The sequence below is a fragment of the Barbus barbus genome, assembly GCF_936440315.1.
Source record: "Barbus barbus genome assembly, chromosome: 16".
Taxonomy (NCBI): Eukaryota; Metazoa; Chordata; class Actinopteri; order Cypriniformes; family Cyprinidae; genus Barbus; species Barbus barbus.
Genome location: NC_136744.1, coordinates 11,646,885 through 11,664,116, shown reverse-complemented (window position 1 = coordinate 11,664,116; position 17,232 = coordinate 11,646,885). Strand labels below are relative to the sequence as shown.

Below are 17,232 nucleotides of genomic sequence, written 5' to 3'. Positions count from 1 at the left end.
TTGTCATGAAAATGTCAAATTGCAAAAAAAAAAATCTTATTTTTACTTTTGAATGGTACAAAAATAGTGTAATATTCAGTTTTTGGCCCAATTTGCCTATTCACTTGCTCTTCAGAGGGTGGACGGAGCCCTGCGGATCCTCCATGTCGATTGGTGTTTGAATCTGAAGGCGAGACACCCCCTAGTCGACTGGGGCGTAGGCGCAGCTTGGTCAGCTCTGAGCCTCAGCATGTTACGCTGATAGTGTTCGGCGTTGGCATGGTGAACCGCACACATCTGGAAGCAGACATTGGAGGACTGACCATGGAGGCGGAGCTTAAGAAAATACATGGAAGTTTTACTCTAAAGGAGAAAATGAAAGGTAAATCAAGCAGCATTTTTTAATAAAAGTAACATTTTAAAATTTCCTGTATACTTACAAGCACCTTATCCTATCATTTATGTTCTCTTGATGCAGATATTCTCCATCAGAAGATGACGGAGACCTGTGCCTCGGCCCATATCGGATGTGTGAACATTGTGCTTCTGGAAGGAATCTCACCAGACATACAGTCAGTAACTCATTTATCACTAGGCCTAAGACTCACTGACTGCTCTACCACTTATCAGCGTCCACTTATATATTATCAGTTTACCTTGAAGCGTCTAATTTCTCTTTTTTTTTTTTTTTTTAATCTGCCCAATCTCAGTTTCACATGCAAAACACTGTAAACCATTGGTAGGTTGGCTTCCTGAGGAGCATAGACACTTAGTCTCTGTGGTACTTTAATATTTTGCTATGTTTATTTTGATCAGTCTGACATATCAACTTACGGACGAAACAATAACATGAACCGCAATGCAAAAACTTCATATACATACACGACTGTTCTAAAGAAGTCTCTGAAATATTATTGCAATTCAAAATAATATATTATAAAATGTAATTTATTCCTGTTATTCCACATGACTATTATGTTATTCCTTCAGAAATCATTCTATTATGCTGATTTGGTGATTAACAAGCATTTCTTATTATCACAGCCACATTCATGTCAGTCATGCATTTATTTGAAATAGAAATCTTTGGTAACATTATAAATGTCTGTACTGCCAATTTTGATCAAATTAATGCATACTTGCCGAATAAAATAATTAATTACTTTTAAAAATCTCACAGAACCCAAATTTTTGAACAATCGTGTATTTAAGCTTTTTAAAAGATAGTGTATTTAATGATCAGCATGTGACAGATACTTAATTTTGTTTTTAGAAACTGCATGGTAGCAAGTTACAAACTACACAAACAGTTTAGAAATTGCATAACACCACCCCGGAAATGACCTGCAATAACCTAGCCTCAGAAAAAGTAAAATCCAGTTCAAGCAGCCCTTGTAATGTATTTAAAATGCACTTTATTCCTAGCACACTCTCTGCGATTATCATATTTTAAAGTTGTTTTAAAGTCATTCTTGGATCTGTTTTTTTTCTGGTTTCTCTTTCCACAAATGAATTTTTAAGAGTACAGATTTATCACAGCAATATGTGACAGTTTTGAAATGTTTTCTCGGTGGATAACTTTCCCCTCTTCTACCTTCCTGCTCTCTACTCTCCTCTCTTCTCTCTATCTGTTATCTTTTTGTTGTTTTTTCTGCCTCTCTCACTGGCAGACTAGAGGATTTTCCAACCTCACCTACCAGCACAGCCAAGCAGGAGTTCCTGTATGTCTAAGTTTCCTCAGTAACCTGGTCCAGTCCTCCATTACCATTCATAACATCTCCATAATATTTGTATATCACAGTCCCTTCCATATTTCAAATATATGCCATATACTGTTCACCCTTACTATAATAATATTTATTTTGCTCTCTAGTGCTCCAAATCCCTCTCATATAAACGTTTCACAGCATTGTATTGTGTCTTCGACAGTGGTCAGTGAAATCATAACATTCTCATGACACTAATTTTACAGTCATAGTTACTTCATTGATGCATTGTCAATGGGATACTTTTCCATTTCCTAATCTAATTGAAGCAAGCTTTGGACTATCAGCGTTATTCCGACCAAGATCCACCCACTGTCATGTTTCCTTTTCGAAAACTATCCCTTTAAGTGACGATTGATCTGAAAGCAATGATAAAATTAGGCATGAACAAAAAAATCTTTAATTTAATGGCAAAGTAGTCTTTGAGAGCAGTTTTACAGAAACAGCAGGAAATATATGAAGACTATTTTTTCCCCTGTTCTTCCAAAAGTAATAAGTAGGGAGTATTTCACAGACCCATAACTCAGAACAGAAAGTAGATTATAAAGTTCTGCTAGTGGTTATTGAGTTTATGTGCTACTATGTGCCTCATACAAAACTCTGAATATCTTTTAAATGCTTGATGCTTCTGTCCTGGAAAAAGTTGTCAAATCCAATGATTAGTTCCTCCTGAAAGGTGCTCATTGTAGCAGCTTGGTACCTAAACACAATCTAGTTTTCTGGTGCACCCTGACTCTTGGAAGTTGCATATCCTTCAATCAATCTGATTGATCCTGACATTTTGGCAAGTGTTTGCCAATTTTGTGTGTAGTATGAATCAGATGGACAGTCCATGATCATGCCATCAGCGCCTGAAACTCTCCCTGTCATGTTTTCTATTGATCCATTTAGATCTCTCTCTTTGCAGTTGCTCTCTCTACATCTACAAAGCCTTGTTTCCAGTCACATGAACATTTCATTTGTACATTTTGCCAGTATCTGTCTGTACATATTTCACATACATTGTTTTATGTTACTGCTCAATATTACATCCAGGCTGTGATTTCAAAATGAGCACTTGTAGTAAGTTCCTTTTGTTTGTGCGTATTTGTATCTTAGGACTGTGGTGAAGTGTAACATTGCAAAGTCCCAGGCTTTATATAGCGCACAGCGTGGGCTGAAGACCAATAACGCTGCCGTATTTAAAGTGGGTGCAATCCTCATCAACATCCCGCAACACCCTGCAACGTTGCACAGTATGATGGTCCGCAGCTCCCACCAGCTCTCAAAACAGATTTCGGACCTCATCCGTCAGCCCTCCAACATGTGAGGAAAACCTCTGCACTTTCTTTTTGTAAGTTTTAATGATTTTTTTTGTTGCCCATATTAAATTCAAATCTGTTTATATCAGCCCACCGCCCAGCCGTGAAGACACGCCTACTCCACAGCCTTCTGAAGTGAGTGTCAATCAAACTCCGGTGGAGGCCATTGAGTTTCCTCAGCTGCCTGAAGGACTGGAGAAGAAGCCAATCGTGTTGAAATTCAGCGCTATGCTGGATGGGATCACTATTGGTGCAGCCCTGTTGCCCTCTCTCAAAGCAGAATACAAGATGGGTCGCATGAAGAGCCATGGCATGACAGGTACCCACAATTCCACTGGCACAGTTGTTAATTTATTTCAAAGCACCCTGGGAAATACAGATGCAGCAATAACAAATGATTAACGTTTTGGTGTCTCCGTCTCTTACAGGTGCTCAGACACGGTTCACTTTTGAACTACCCAATCATAAGCTGTGTTTCCAGTCGAAGGTTTCCCCTGTGGATGTTTCGGCAATGCCACCCACTGCCAGCCTAACGCTGCCTCCCGTCACCATGTCAGGACAGTACATCATACAGGAGCACGAGGGCCACAGCGACACTGCCTGGGCCCCAGGATACAGCAACTATCTTCAGGGAAACTACTTGCGCTGTGTAGCTGAGGTGTGCCATTGATGTAGCAATGAGATATTGTACTAAATAGGTTGCTTAATTATTAGATTATCAAGTTTGTTTCATCAGATGGATGGATGGATTCATTTGATAGACAATATACTGGTTTCTTCATCTTTAGATTGGGGCTTTTGAGCACAACTTGACCACAGATTTGCTCAACCATCTAGTCTTCCTTCAGAAGGTCTTCATGAAGGAGGTCAATGAGGTCATCCAGAAGGTGTCAGGTATGTTTGATGAAGAGCAGGTAGCATAAATGGATGACTTTTTACATTTATATTTTTAGTTTGTTTTTGTTTTTATTTTTATTTTTTTGGTTACACTATTTTAAGTTGTCCTTGTTACAGTGTAATTATACATTATTTACTGAGTAATATTAATTAACTACATGCACTTACTGTATGGTTAGGGTTTTGTTTAGGGCTACTTGCATGTTAATTTTGCATTATTTATTGTTTTTATAATGGTAAGTATATATAACATGTAACATGGACTCCTTAAAATAGTGTTACCTGTTCTTTTGCTTGACTTGGCTTGATTTCAAACCAGCTGTGTGAAATGTATTTGTTTCTGTAGGAGGCGAACAGCCAATCCCACTGTGGAATGAACACGATGTGTCAACAGATGGCGACAAACCTAAAATCCTGCTTTATTCTATTAATCTGACTTTTAAGGTTTGTACTAATGAAATTGTGTTTATTCATTTTAAGTGAATCTTGCAGACTTTTTAGACTTCTTCAGTATGTTTTTTTTCTGTTGTAGGGGATTCAAATGACAGCCACCACTCCTTCAATGAGGGCGGTGCGCTTTGAGACGGGTTGGATTGAGCTTGAACTGTCCAATCGGGTTCAGTGCAAGACTACTCCCACAGGAAGTAACTACCTGAAGCTCTTTGGGAAATGTCAAGTGGATCTCAATTTGGCTTTGGGGCAAATAGTGAAACATCAGGTAGCTAGTCACAGAAGAGCACTGTTATTCATTGCTCTCAATAAACTTTCTTGTAGAAGGTGGTGTACACTATCAGCTAATCACTGTTGTCGTGACACTGTCTCTTGCAGGTGTACGAGGAGGCGGGGTCAGATTTCCACCAGGTGGCGTATTTCCGCACTCGAATCGGTTTGCGCAATGCTCTGCAGGAGGAGATCAGTGTTAGCTCTGATAAAGAGGCTGTCCTAATCACACTCAACCGCCCTATTGTTTTTGCTCAGCCAGTAGCATTTGACAGAGGTCAGTCCACACTTAGCCTTTTGTTTTTTCATGTGCATCCATTGGTGGATTTTATTTAATGTAATTGTGTATTTGTACGTCTGTTGTAGCTGTTCTGTTCTGGCTGAACTATAAGGCTGCCTATGATAACTGGAAGGAACAGCGCTTGGCTCTCAACTCAGACATTCATATGGCCACCAAAGAGGTGGTGGACAAACTGCCAGCCATACAGCAGACCAGCGTCCAGGCCTTCAGCACTCTCTTTCTACAGCTCACGGTCAATGACCTGGGCATCTGCCTGCCCATCACCAGCACCACACAGGTGGATCCTCACTGATACACAATCTATTTTTCATTCTTTTTAATGTTTAGACTCATCAGATTGGTGTGAACAAGGCTTTAACTTGATACAATACTGTAGGCTTGTATTTCACTCTTTATACACGACCTATTTCCATTTCAAAATGTTTGTCCCTTCTTTCTGCTGTACATAGGCCAATCACAGTATTGATTTTGACACTGGCTCAGCACTGGTGTTAACCATCGAGAGTACACTAATCACAGCCTGCTCCTCCGAATCTCTGGTCAGTAAAGGCCATTTCAAGAACTTTTGCATTCGATTTGCTGAGGGGTTTGAGACAACTTGGGATGACTGGAAACCTGAGATCAGAGGTGACCTGGTCATGAATGCCTGTGAGTAACACTCAAAGTTAAATTGGTGTGTCTGTATTTGGCCCCATAATGCTTCCATGATTCTTGAAATACTCTGTGGATTTCTAGGTGTTGTCCCTGATGGTACTTATGAGGTTTGCTCCAGAACGACAGGCCAGGCCTCCGCAGGTATGAGTAAAACAGTGTTCTTCAGTAATTTTCATGTTTTTGAAAGAAGACTCTCACTCTTATGCTTTCCAAGGCTGCATTTATTTGATCAAAAATAAAACAGTAAAAACAGTAATATTGTGAAATTATTACAATTTAAAGGAAGTGTTTTTTAATTTTTTTATTTTATAATGTAATTTATTTCTCTGATGGCAATGCTAAATTTTCAGCATCATTACTCCAGTCTTCAGTGTCACATGATCCTTCAGAAATCATTTGAATATGCTGACTTGATAATCAACGGTTGTGCCACTTTTTGTGGAAACTGATACTTTTTTTTTCTCCAGGATTCTTTAAGTAAAAGAAGATTCAAAAGAACAACATTTATTTGAAATGGATTATAAATAACAATATAAATGTCTTAACAGTTGCTTTAATGCTTCCTTGTTTAATAAAATTATAAATTTCTTAAGATCTTACTGACCTCATAATTTTGAATGGTAGTGTACATTGATGAAATGCACAAAACAAGACCATTAAGGAAGAAAACATTGTCAATTTGATTTCATACTGACTTCATATTTGATCTTTGTCTGTGTTTAATAACGAAATATTTCAATACTCTAGAAAGCAGCAGCGCGGGGACGTGGACGCTAAATGTCTTGTGGAAGATGTGTGGTATCGATGTGCACATGGATCCCAACATCGGCAAGCGTCTGAACGCTCTGGGTAACACGCTCACCTCTCTGACTGGTGAGGAGGACAATGATGACATCACAGACCACAACTCGGTCGACATGGCTGACCTATCAGACGAGGACGAGAGTGACGGCGTGTCTCCCCCCATACACACGGTCAGAGCTAACACTCTTTATGCCACTAACATTTCTTGATGTCAGTGTAAAGTCTTTGTAACTATTTTTTAATTTTTTATTTACATTGTCTGCTTCTTTGTTTTTTGTATATGTATATTAATGTCATTTTTATGTTTCAAGTACTCATTGTCTGTGTAGTGGTGTGCGTTTGTTTTAAACCGGCCCATGTTTGCAGTGTCCTGAAGGGGATCTCAGTCCCAGACTTTCGTTCAGGAGGCGGCTGGTGAACAGCATTCTGGGCATTAGCCCCAGCCCTCCTCCCCTCTCACCTTCTGAGAGTCGTAATGTTTCTCCATCATCCACAATCACTCGGCTAAAGTCGAGAAGTGTTCGCCTGTCGTCCACAGCCAATGCAGAACGAACTAGACATCCTAGACCCCTGTCCTGGGGCTGTGTATGTACTTCAGAGCTCCCGTTTGCTTCTCAGTCCTTTCTGTTTCTCTGTCACATTCTTTCTCTCCATCTTGTTCATGCTATCAGGGTGGAAGTTGCTTTTAAGATCAGTCACATCACTCAAAACCTTGTTGTATTGTGCATAGAACTGAAACATGTTGAGCGAATCTGAATTCTACAATTCCCTGCTGCTTTTTAGTTTGTCTGATTCCTCTCCATCAGAAATGAGTGGCCAGTGACATCTTAGACTTTTCTTATTTCCCATTTCCAAAGGAAGCATTTCTCATGGACAAGCTGTTTTCAGTAATCAATTTTTTGGGGTGGTGTTGTGATTTTTTGTTTTTCTGATGTGTTTGTTTTTTTGACTGTTGAGCAGTCAGTGTGATTTTTGGAACTCTTATGTACCTAGGGCTGGGCGGAATGATGGTAAACACTGTGCAACAGTTGAAATATGGCAACAGGTTGTGATTTTGCTGCTTGTGTTTTTGTGTTTTAAAATTAACTTGGTTATTTGTATTATCAAATTAACAAAATAACAAATAACCTATTTTTTTTTTAACTTCCTGCAAAAATACACTGTCATTTTTAAAAATAAATTAATGCTTTAATTCAGCAAGGACGCATTAAAGTGATCAAAAGTGCAAACGTGACTGTACAGACAATGTGAAAAAAAATTACGTTTCAAATATACGCTGTTCTTTAGAAGTTTCTCTTCATCAAAAAATCCTGAAAATTTCCACAAAATATTAATCAGCCCAGCTTTTTTTCAGCATAATGATAATAAAAAGAAATGTTTTCTGAGCATTAAATCAGCATATTAGAATGATTTATGGAGGATCATGTGACACTGAAGACTGTGTAATAGCTGCTAAAAATTCAGCTTTTCCATTACGGGAAAAGGTTAAATTTTTTTTTAAAAATTTGAAATTTAGAAAACATTTATTTTAAATTGTAATAATATTTCACATTGCTGTTTGTACTGTATTTTTAGTAAAAAAAAAACTGCCTTTTTGAGCACGAGTCTTTTTTCAAAAACATTAAAAAATCTAATATTTATTTCATTTAATATTTGTAAAATGAAATAAAATAAAATAATAATATGGTGTATATGCTGTTTTCAAATTACTCATACCATGACAAGAAAATATCAGATTTAGTCATACCGCCCACCCCTAAGTATGTCTCGTATCTTAAATGTATTATTTTGACAGTTGTTTTCCCTCTTACAGGAGTCTGTTGACCTGCGCAGACAGGCAGTCATGAGCAATCAGATAATCGACCCTCGTGGACGGAAGTTCTCTAAGCGCCTGGTGGATATTAGAGAACTCAATGAGCAAGCCAAAGTCATTGACGATCTCAAGTAATGCCAACCTGACATTCATAATAAGCAATATACCTCAATTTGTTTTTTTGTCTAAAAGAAATCCCTATAATTCTTTTTTTCTCTCTTAAGGAAATTGGGAGCAAGTGAAGGCACTATAAACCAGGAAATCCAGCGCTATCAGCATTTGGAATCTGTCGCTGTCAATGATATCCGTCGGGATGTGCGCAAGAAGCTACGGCGCTCCAGTATGCGGGTGAGAAAGACTGGATTCAGCTCACTACATTGAAAGTGTGGTGGAGATAAAATGTTGCATTAATTGAGTTTGTGCTTTTAGGCTGCGTCATTGAAAGATAAATGGGGTTTAGGGTACAAGCCAAGCTACAGCAACAGCAGGTCAAAGAGCATTTCGGCAACAGGCAGACCACCAATGAAGAGGTCTGATAGACCCAGGTACATACACACACTCAAATTTAATCACAGATGGGTTAATGTATTTCAATTACACGTCCTTAGTTTGTTCATTGATTTAAAAAAAATAAATGTTTTTTGGTCTCTCTAAAGGGACGATCTGCCAGACATTAAAGTGGATGCAGCATCTCCAGCACCAAGGGTTACCTTCAACATTGACACGGTAGTGTGCACATGTACATCTGTGTGTGCCTGAGTCTGTCATTTGTTCATTTAAAATTCTGTTTGCATCTTTTTTTTTGTCATCACTCTGTGGTTCCATCTACATGTTCAGTGTTTGTGTCAACATTTGTAAAGTTAAATAAAGCTTTGCTTTTTACATTACCCATTCAAAAAATTTGGGTCAGTAAGATTTTGTTTATAAATTACATTTTCTATTTTGTAAGGATGCACCTGATCAAAAGTGACAGTCAAGACATTTAACATTGCAAAAGATCATTTAATTATTTTTTAAACTTTTTATTCATCAAAAAAAATATCTACAGTTTATACAAGCAGCACAACTGTTTGCAACATTTGATAATAAGAAATGTTTTGAACAGCAGTATGAGTCTGACCAGTATTGCTGTTTTTACTGTATTTTTGATCAAATAAATGCAGACTTTTCAAAAATATCTTGCTGACCCCAAACTTTTGAACAGCGGTGTACTTGGACAAATACGCACACATACACACACTCATTGGTTTTATGGTTTCACCTGCAAGTGCTTCACTCTTGACTTAATGAAAGCCGTATGTATATACACATACTGTGCTGAACACATATGTTCATGTACTGTATAGCTCAGTAATTCTGTTTGTGTTCAAGATGGAAACCCCAAACCCAAGTCCAGATGGCTCTGTTTTTAAGGTATCAGAGAAAAACGGTCCAAATCAAATCTTAATCAAATCACCTCTGAATCTCTATGCATGAAAGTCTTCTGGTGTGAAATTGCTAAATCTAAATCTGCTGTTCAAAATCCAATCAAAAATCATCATCGAATGATTTAAGCCTTTTTAGATCTTAGGCTGATGAGTGGTCTTATTTTCTTTTGATTTCTCTACTCACACATTCATTAACACACTCTCACTCCATACGTTGAAGCTGCTCTTGTGCTGTGTTGGTGTAACTAATCAACTCTTGTTTCTTCAGCATGTCTGGATCTTTGTCCATTGCATTGCTCATGATGTCTTTCTTGTCATCTGTCCATCTTTTCATCTTTTCATTTCTCATCCCTCTCTCCTCCGCTGGGTCGTAGTGGAAAGCATGAATTGGGAAAAGGAAAAGCTTTCTTAAGTGTTCACTGGTTATGAGCGATCAGCCAACAGATACAGTTTCAATTGAGTCATAATCAGATCAGTTTAGGTTTTGGGTATCAACAGATAGAGTGACGGAATGATGGATGATAGATAAACTGACATTTCAAGCAAGTGTGTCATATTATAATACTATAGGAAATTTTATAGCACTCCATGATCTCAACCGAAGCCCAGTTGAGGAGAAAATTGTAAATATTAGACAGTTGGATAAAAGGATTTCTATTTCAGTTGCAATCTTGATGAGAAGCAATCTAATAGACCCGATATAATACCTTAGTGGCCATTGCGTTTTTAGACATACCAGGGTTATATTTTACCACAAAATCACAAGAAAAAAATTTAAATAGCATTTTGCTTCAATAACATGAAGGCTTTATTTATTGATTGATTTGCATTGGAACAATATGTAAGTAAATTAATTAAACATTTCTGTATTACGGCAATGAGGATCACCATTGAATATAATGGTAATTACAAACCTAAGGGTAAAATGTCCAGATATATGATGGTAGTGGTGCATTGATATTCAAATTCTGTCCAATACCAATATCCATATTTTGATGGCTGACAACTGATAAATGTCCGATTGTTAAAATTCTACACCCCCCCCCCCTTTTTTTTTTGCTTACAAAAAAGTCAGTTTTAAATGCTATAAATAAATGTAAGCATCATAACATTAACATAAAAATGGAAAGTATGAAAGAATTTCGTTTTGAGATTTGTTAAAGTTAAACATCTAATATTAGGAGATATGCTAAGATATCCCCCCCCCCCCCCCCCTTTTTTTTTTTTTTTTTGATTTTGTGGTGATGTGACCTAGATATGTTTTTGTTAGACCTAAATCCTTTAGGGAGAGAGAAATTGATGGATAGATGGATAGATATATAGACCAATCATCTGACTGTTGGCTTTCACTGGTTGTTGAAGTTCCCGGAGGAGACAGAGTTGGACCTGTTGTCTGTCACCATTGATGATCCTGTCCATTACCCATCATGCTCAGTGTTCAGTGCCCCTGGCACACCCGCAGTCTTTTCACCAACCGTTCCCTTCCAGCCTGATGACAGTCGCCGTGACGACCTCTCCTCGACTTCTTCAGAGGATTCGGACAAAGACGACGAGTTTGACAGGGAAAGACCACATAGCTTTTATCGCAGACCAGGGTGTGTTAAACGCACAGCACATGTAAACACTCCACAAACACAATTACACCCACTGAACTGACAGTCTGTATGTTTGTGTTTCTCAGGGGCTCTCAGAGAAAGTCATCTGCGCTGTCTGCATTATTCAGCGAGCGCTGGCCGGCCACACCCCCTCAGCGTGGAGCATTAGCCCCGCCCACTGAGCGGAACATTGACTTTGAGCTGGACGTGCGCGTTGAGATCGATAGTGGCAAGTGTGTGCTGCATCCCAGCACCCAGCCGCCCGAGCATGAAGATCTCGCACTAAGGAGGTGAAGAGAGACAACAAAATGGACACACTATCTCATGTTGTCTTTAATGAATCGAGCACTGCAGTGATGACATACAGTTGTGCTCATATATTTACATGCCCTTTGCAGAATATGCAAAATGTTAATAATTTTACCAAAATAAGAGGGATCACGAAAGTTGCATGTTATTGTTTATTTAATACTGTCCTTAATAAGCTATTTCACATAACAGATGTTTATATACACTCTTCTGCATATTTGAACCCTTTCCAACAGTGACTGTATGATTTCGAGATCCATCTTATCACACTGAGGGCAGTTGAGGGACTCATACACAGCTATTACAGAAGGTGGAAACATTTACTGATGCTCAAGAAGGCAACACGATGCATTACTTTTGAACTGGATGATGATGTGTAAATATTTCTTATTTAGTTTAAACATCTTATATTTTTAATTTGGTACTGCACTTAAGAAGCTACATAAATACTTAAATGTTTCCCAGAAGACAAAATAAGTACAATTTACCCTGATCATCCGATTCAAAAAGTCCCCCCCCCCCCCAGCTCTTTGTGTTGCCTTCTTGAGCATCAGTAAATGTTTTCACCTTATATAATAGTTATGTACGAGTCCCCCAATTGTCCTCCATGTGAAAGATGGATCTCAAAATCATAGTCACTGTTGTAAAGAAGTTGCAGAAGATGCTGAAAAACCAAAGAATGTTTAGAAGCTGGACTCCTGAACAACTATCACAAAACAGTCGTGGATCATCCAGGAAATGACACACAGTGTTGAGATTCAAGGATTTGTAAACTTTTGAACGGGGTCATTTTTACAAATTCAGTTATTATTTTGTCTTGTGAAGAATATATAAGCATCTGTTATGTGAAATAAATAAACAATAACATGCAATTTTTGTTAATAATCTTGTTAAAATTATCAACATTTTGCATATTCTGCAAGGGGCATGTAAATTTATGAGCACAACTGTATATTTGTTGGCCAACCTAGAAGGTAGACTCATCCTGGTTCCCTCAACGAAATCTCAATAGGATTTTCCTTTCTTTTGGATTATTGCAAAAAATAAACCCGTGACCAACAAAAGTTTATGATTCTTGCATGTTATGTTCATAATAATAGTCTTCACAAATGAACACAACTTTAGTGAACTTTAAAGCCTAAATACAATCGTCTAAAGTAAAAAGACAAACTATACTACGGTCATATGGCTATTGCAACACCACAATTAAGCTTCAAACTACTCTTTCAGTCTTTTTTTTTTTTTTTTAAATCCTGTGAAATTTTGAGTTAGATTGATTTGCATAAGTGTGTGATGTCAACAACTTCTGTAGTCCCATTTAGCCACTTGTTAGCAACTACCTTTTCAAGACAAGCTTTAAAAAAAAAAATCACAAGGGGGTATTACTGGTGAATTTTATGTCATAGAAAAAAACATGAAAATATCTTGTACTTGTGTTAATCAATGACCTTTTTCAGATATTTAATCAAAAACAAAAAAACGTTCCATGTTTTGATCTACAAAAACGTCATGCCTGCATCACTCTGTTGGTTTGGATTTTGATCAGGGCTGCAAAGTGCTCCTGTAAATGCCGTTCTCGTTCTGTTGTTTAGGAGTTGTGAGCGGAGTTCGAGGAGTCTGGATCAGGACTCTCCTCCTAAGAAGCGAAAGCAGCAGCACAGTTTTGCCTCCAGCTCCCAACTACTGACTGCTAAGCGTGTGCCCACCTCTCTGCAGAGCAAGAGCAGTGATATTGAGACCACTGTCTTCTACATTCCTGGAATGGATGTTAAGGTCTGCTGTGGGTCTTTTGACATTCTTCACACAGCTACAGTAGGTGGATAACCAAAATGCCTATTACCGCCGCCTGTACCGCCGCCGCAGGGCCACGGCGTTAACTGCAAGTCAGTCGCGTGTTAAAGTTGTTCATGAAACTACCGCTAGGTGGCACAAAGGGACAGATTGCAAACTGACTGTAATTACGATATTTTGTTTTGTAAACGATGTTCAAATAATGAGATAAAACAACAATAACATTATAATATAACATTATAACATCCTCAAATTTACAGTGAGGGTTAATTTCAAAACATGGAATCGTTGTAGACTACAGTCTTTGCATCAAAACAAAAAAGGCTCTTTGCATTTTATGGTTATTAAACAGCAATTATGAAAACAGTAATTTCCTTATGTTGTAATATTATTATTAAGGAGCTTTCATTTCAATCTACAGGCTAATGAAAGTTTTTGATCGAAAAATCCTGACCTTGGCCATTGGCTGCATGTTCATGAGACTTGGAGTCGCAATTTACTCTGACTCACCAAAAAAAAAAAAAAAAAGGTAAATAATTAAAATAAACTTGAACAAAATAAACTGAGAAATCAAGATTAATGGGCTAAAACTGCGACATGAAAAACGCCTAGAAATCCTACAAAAAGTAGGATATTAACTTGTTTTGGTAATCGATTAGTTGGCCGATTATTTTTCCGATTAATCGGATAAAAAAATAAATAAAGCCCCTTTTAATTTTTTTTATTTTATTGGCAAAGAACACGATTCCACATTCTGCCCAATGTCCTTCAGACAAATGTGCCAAATGAATGCATACAGTGCTTAACAATTTATTAGACCACCTGTCATAATAAAGAGAAAAAAAACGTTTAAATCTAAAAATGTTATTGTCATTTATTGGGCAAATAACAAACTGAAACAACTAAATAGTATTTATTCACATATCAATGGCTTTCATAACAGCATTCTTGCTGGCATTTATGTACCTTTTCACCTAATAATTGGGTATCTGAAGAAAAAACACTAAGTTTTGAGCAGTATTGGCACAAATCTTACATTTATTTGTTAAAAACCTTACACAAATATGTTTTGATAAATTTGTTAAGCACTGTATATAGTGAACATAGTTTAATTAACTCTCTACTAAATTAAAAGAATAATACAGATAATAAAGACGAATACAAACAAACTTAGTGTTAACCAACAGGTGAGAATGTTCTGCAGGAACACGCATTCACTTTGATCAAAGTTACTGTCATTTCTTTATCCTATTAAAGGCGGCTATGAAGCGTCTGACATTTATATTCAGACACGCTGTTTTCGCTTACACTTCCTACTCTCATGAAACACGTGCACTACGTTGTCTTTTAAACCTAAATTTAACGGTCAAAAACGGATATTTCAGCTCAACGAATGTTTTTTGCGCTGAATATGAATTGTCTCTCTCTCTCTCTCTACTGTGTTCCGTCTGTCCGCCGTGCTGGTGAAGATTTAGTAAAGATTTAAATTTAACACAGACCGTCAGGACGGACTTTTATGTAAAAATGGAAATGTTCGTGTGAATTTGTGACATTTACAGACAAGGATATGACCGTAAACTGAAAGTTGTTGCGCTGCATCTGTCAAAGCGCCTGACAGGGCAAGCCACTAATGCATTAACTTAAAGCTTAAAATAAAGAATTCTCATGTTTTGGGCAGCTTGGATCACGTACATCTCCCGCAGCATCTCATTCTGTTTCCTGCACTATTGCACTATTTTTTAGATGCATTTTGTCCATAGAAATGCGCTAATCAGTGCTGTAATTTGATGCGACCTGCTGAAGTTGTACATGCACTGTGGGCAGACCCAACTATTCGATAATGAGAATCGTTGTCGATAATTTTCATTATCGATAATAATCGATTTTATCGATTAGTTGTTGCAGCCCTAGTTATATTGGCTAGCTAGGCCTAGTTCCAACACCTATTTGGAAGTCATGGCCTAATGGTTAGCGAGTCGGACATATTTGGAAGTCGTGGCCTAATGGTTAGAGAGTCGGACTCATAATCCAAAGGTTGCGGGTTCAAGTCTCAGGCCGGCAGGGATTGTAGGTGGGGGGAATGAATGTACTGCGCTCTTTCCACCCTCAATGCTACGACTGAGGTGCCCTTGAGCAAGGCACGGAACCCCTAACTGCTCCCCGGGCGCTGCAGCATAAATGGCTGCCCACTGCTCCGGGTGTGTGTTCACTGCTGTGTGTGTGCACTTTGGATGGGTTAAATGTAGAGCACAAATTCCGAGTATGGATCACCATACTTGGCCGTATGTCACGTCACTTTAACATATTTTGGCACTCACATTAATGTCACAACTTGAAACTTACATTTAATAATTCTCTGATGTATTTCAGCAGGTCACATACAGTGCCCTCCATAAGTGTTGGAACAGTAAAGACAAAATTGCTCTGTTGGCTGTGGAGTCAAGACATTTGAATATATGATTAAAAGATGTGAGACAAAACTACAGAATGTCACATTTTATTATTAGCCGTTTCAACACATACATTTTTTACCAAATAAAAAGAGCAGCACTTTTAGAGTTCATCCCACTCATTGATGTGAGCATAAGTATTGGGGCAGTTGAACATAAGGCAGATATAAAAGATTAAAAGCTATTATTTAGTTGCAGATCCCTTGCACACAATCACAGCAGTAAGTCTGTGACCCATAGACATCACCAGACTCTTGGTCTCATCCTTTGAAATACTTTTCCCAGCCTTTAATGCAGCCAATTCCAATTATTGTTTGTTTTGTTTCTGCCTTTACTCTCCTCTCCAGCTGGTGAAATTCATGTTCAATTGGATTTAAATCTGGAGATTGATTTGGGCAATCTAAGACTTTCCATTTCTTTGCCCTTATAAATTAATTGACTGAACTGGCAGGGTGTTTTGGGTCATTGTCCTGATGCAATATGAAGCACTTCCCAACGAATCTGGTGGCATTTTCTTGAATATTGGTAGGCAAGATGGTTTTGTACCCTTCCAAATTCATTCTGCTACTGTCATCATACATTAAGTCATCAGCAAAGTTGAGAGGGCCTGTTCCAGAGGCAGCCACGCATGCCCATGCCATGACACCACCTCCACCATGCTTTACAGATGAGGCTGTCTGCTTGGGATCATTGCAGTTTCCTTTTTTTCTCCACATTTTTGCTTTCCCATCACTTATATAAAGGTTCATCTTTGTCTCATCGGTCGATAAACACAGTTCCAAAACTCTTCTGGCTCACCTTTGTGCTTTTTTGCAAACGCTAATCTTGCCTTTCTATTTTTGGTGCTGGTCAGAGGTTTGCATCTTGCTGTGTAGCATCTGTAATTCTGTGTCAAAGTCTCCTGAGGACAGTAGATTGTCAGAGCATCACCCCAGCTTTCTGGAAGTTGTTGGTGATTTTTACAGACACGTCTTTTAGGGTTCACAGCTTTTATGATTTGTCTGTCATCAACTACTGTTGCTTTCTCAGCCGATCAGGTCGTTGTTGGTTGCTGGTGTCGCTGGTGATTTCCAAACTCTTGATTTCTCCATGCCCTTTGTTTTTGCTATAGCTCTAATTAAATTCCTCTTTTCTTTTAGCATCCAAATTGCTTGCTTTTCTCTCAAAGTCAGCTCCCTCGTCTTCATCCTGGTTTGTGTGTGTTATCATCGATTGCAAGATTCAGAATGCAGAAGAAATGGATATAACTGATACGACACATTCCCTGCTTTTAATATCTGAAGAATTAATGCAACAGGACACAGCTGATCACTTAGAAAGACCTGTGAGGCAACTGTTCCAATACTTGTGCTCACATCAGATAGAGGGATGAAACTCTAAAAGTGCTGAACTTCTTAGCTGGTAAAACATCTATGTGTTGAATCA

At 38.2% G+C, this 17,232-nt stretch overlaps 1 protein-coding gene across 11 annotated transcripts in view; it reads left to right on the top strand.

Annotated features, from left to right (window-relative positions):
- The window catches only part of LOC306882474 (bridge-like lipid transfer protein family member 1), a 75,436-nt gene that overhangs the window by 40,186 nt on the left and 18,018 nt on the right, over positions 1-17,232 (top strand). For 3 of the 11 annotated variants that reach the window (XM_079437114.1, XM_079437113.1, XM_079437107.1), the window contains exons 47-68: positions 116-361; positions 458-551; positions 2,844-3,050; positions 3,136-3,365; positions 3,475-3,704; positions 3,835-3,940; positions 4,290-4,387; positions 4,476-4,661; positions 4,772-4,940; positions 5,030-5,241; positions 5,414-5,612; positions 5,700-5,759; positions 6,366-6,592; positions 6,789-7,007; positions 8,236-8,366; positions 8,460-8,583; positions 8,665-8,780; positions 8,892-8,961; positions 9,607-9,648; positions 11,025-11,257; positions 11,344-11,547; positions 13,159-13,339. In XM_079437114.1, the coding sequence (XP_079293240.1) occupies positions 116-361; positions 458-551; positions 2,844-3,050; positions 3,136-3,365; positions 3,475-3,704; positions 3,835-3,940; positions 4,290-4,387; positions 4,476-4,661; positions 4,772-4,940; positions 5,030-5,241; positions 5,414-5,612; positions 5,700-5,759; positions 6,366-6,592; positions 6,789-7,007; positions 8,236-8,366; positions 8,460-8,583; positions 8,665-8,780; positions 8,892-8,961; positions 9,607-9,648; positions 11,025-11,257; positions 11,344-11,547; positions 13,159-13,339 (3,584 nt within the window). Of the gene's footprint in view, positions 1-115; positions 362-457; positions 552-2,843; positions 3,051-3,135; positions 3,366-3,474; positions 3,705-3,834; positions 3,941-4,289; positions 4,388-4,475; positions 4,662-4,771; positions 4,941-5,029; positions 5,242-5,413; positions 5,613-5,699; positions 5,760-6,365; positions 6,593-6,788; positions 7,008-8,235; positions 8,367-8,459; positions 8,584-8,664; positions 8,781-8,891; positions 8,962-9,606; positions 9,649-11,024; positions 11,258-11,343; positions 11,548-13,158; positions 13,379-17,232 lie in introns of all 11 variants that reach the window. The other 8 variants (XM_079437112.1, XM_079437111.1, XM_079437115.1 and 5 more) reach the window with 7 other exon arrangements.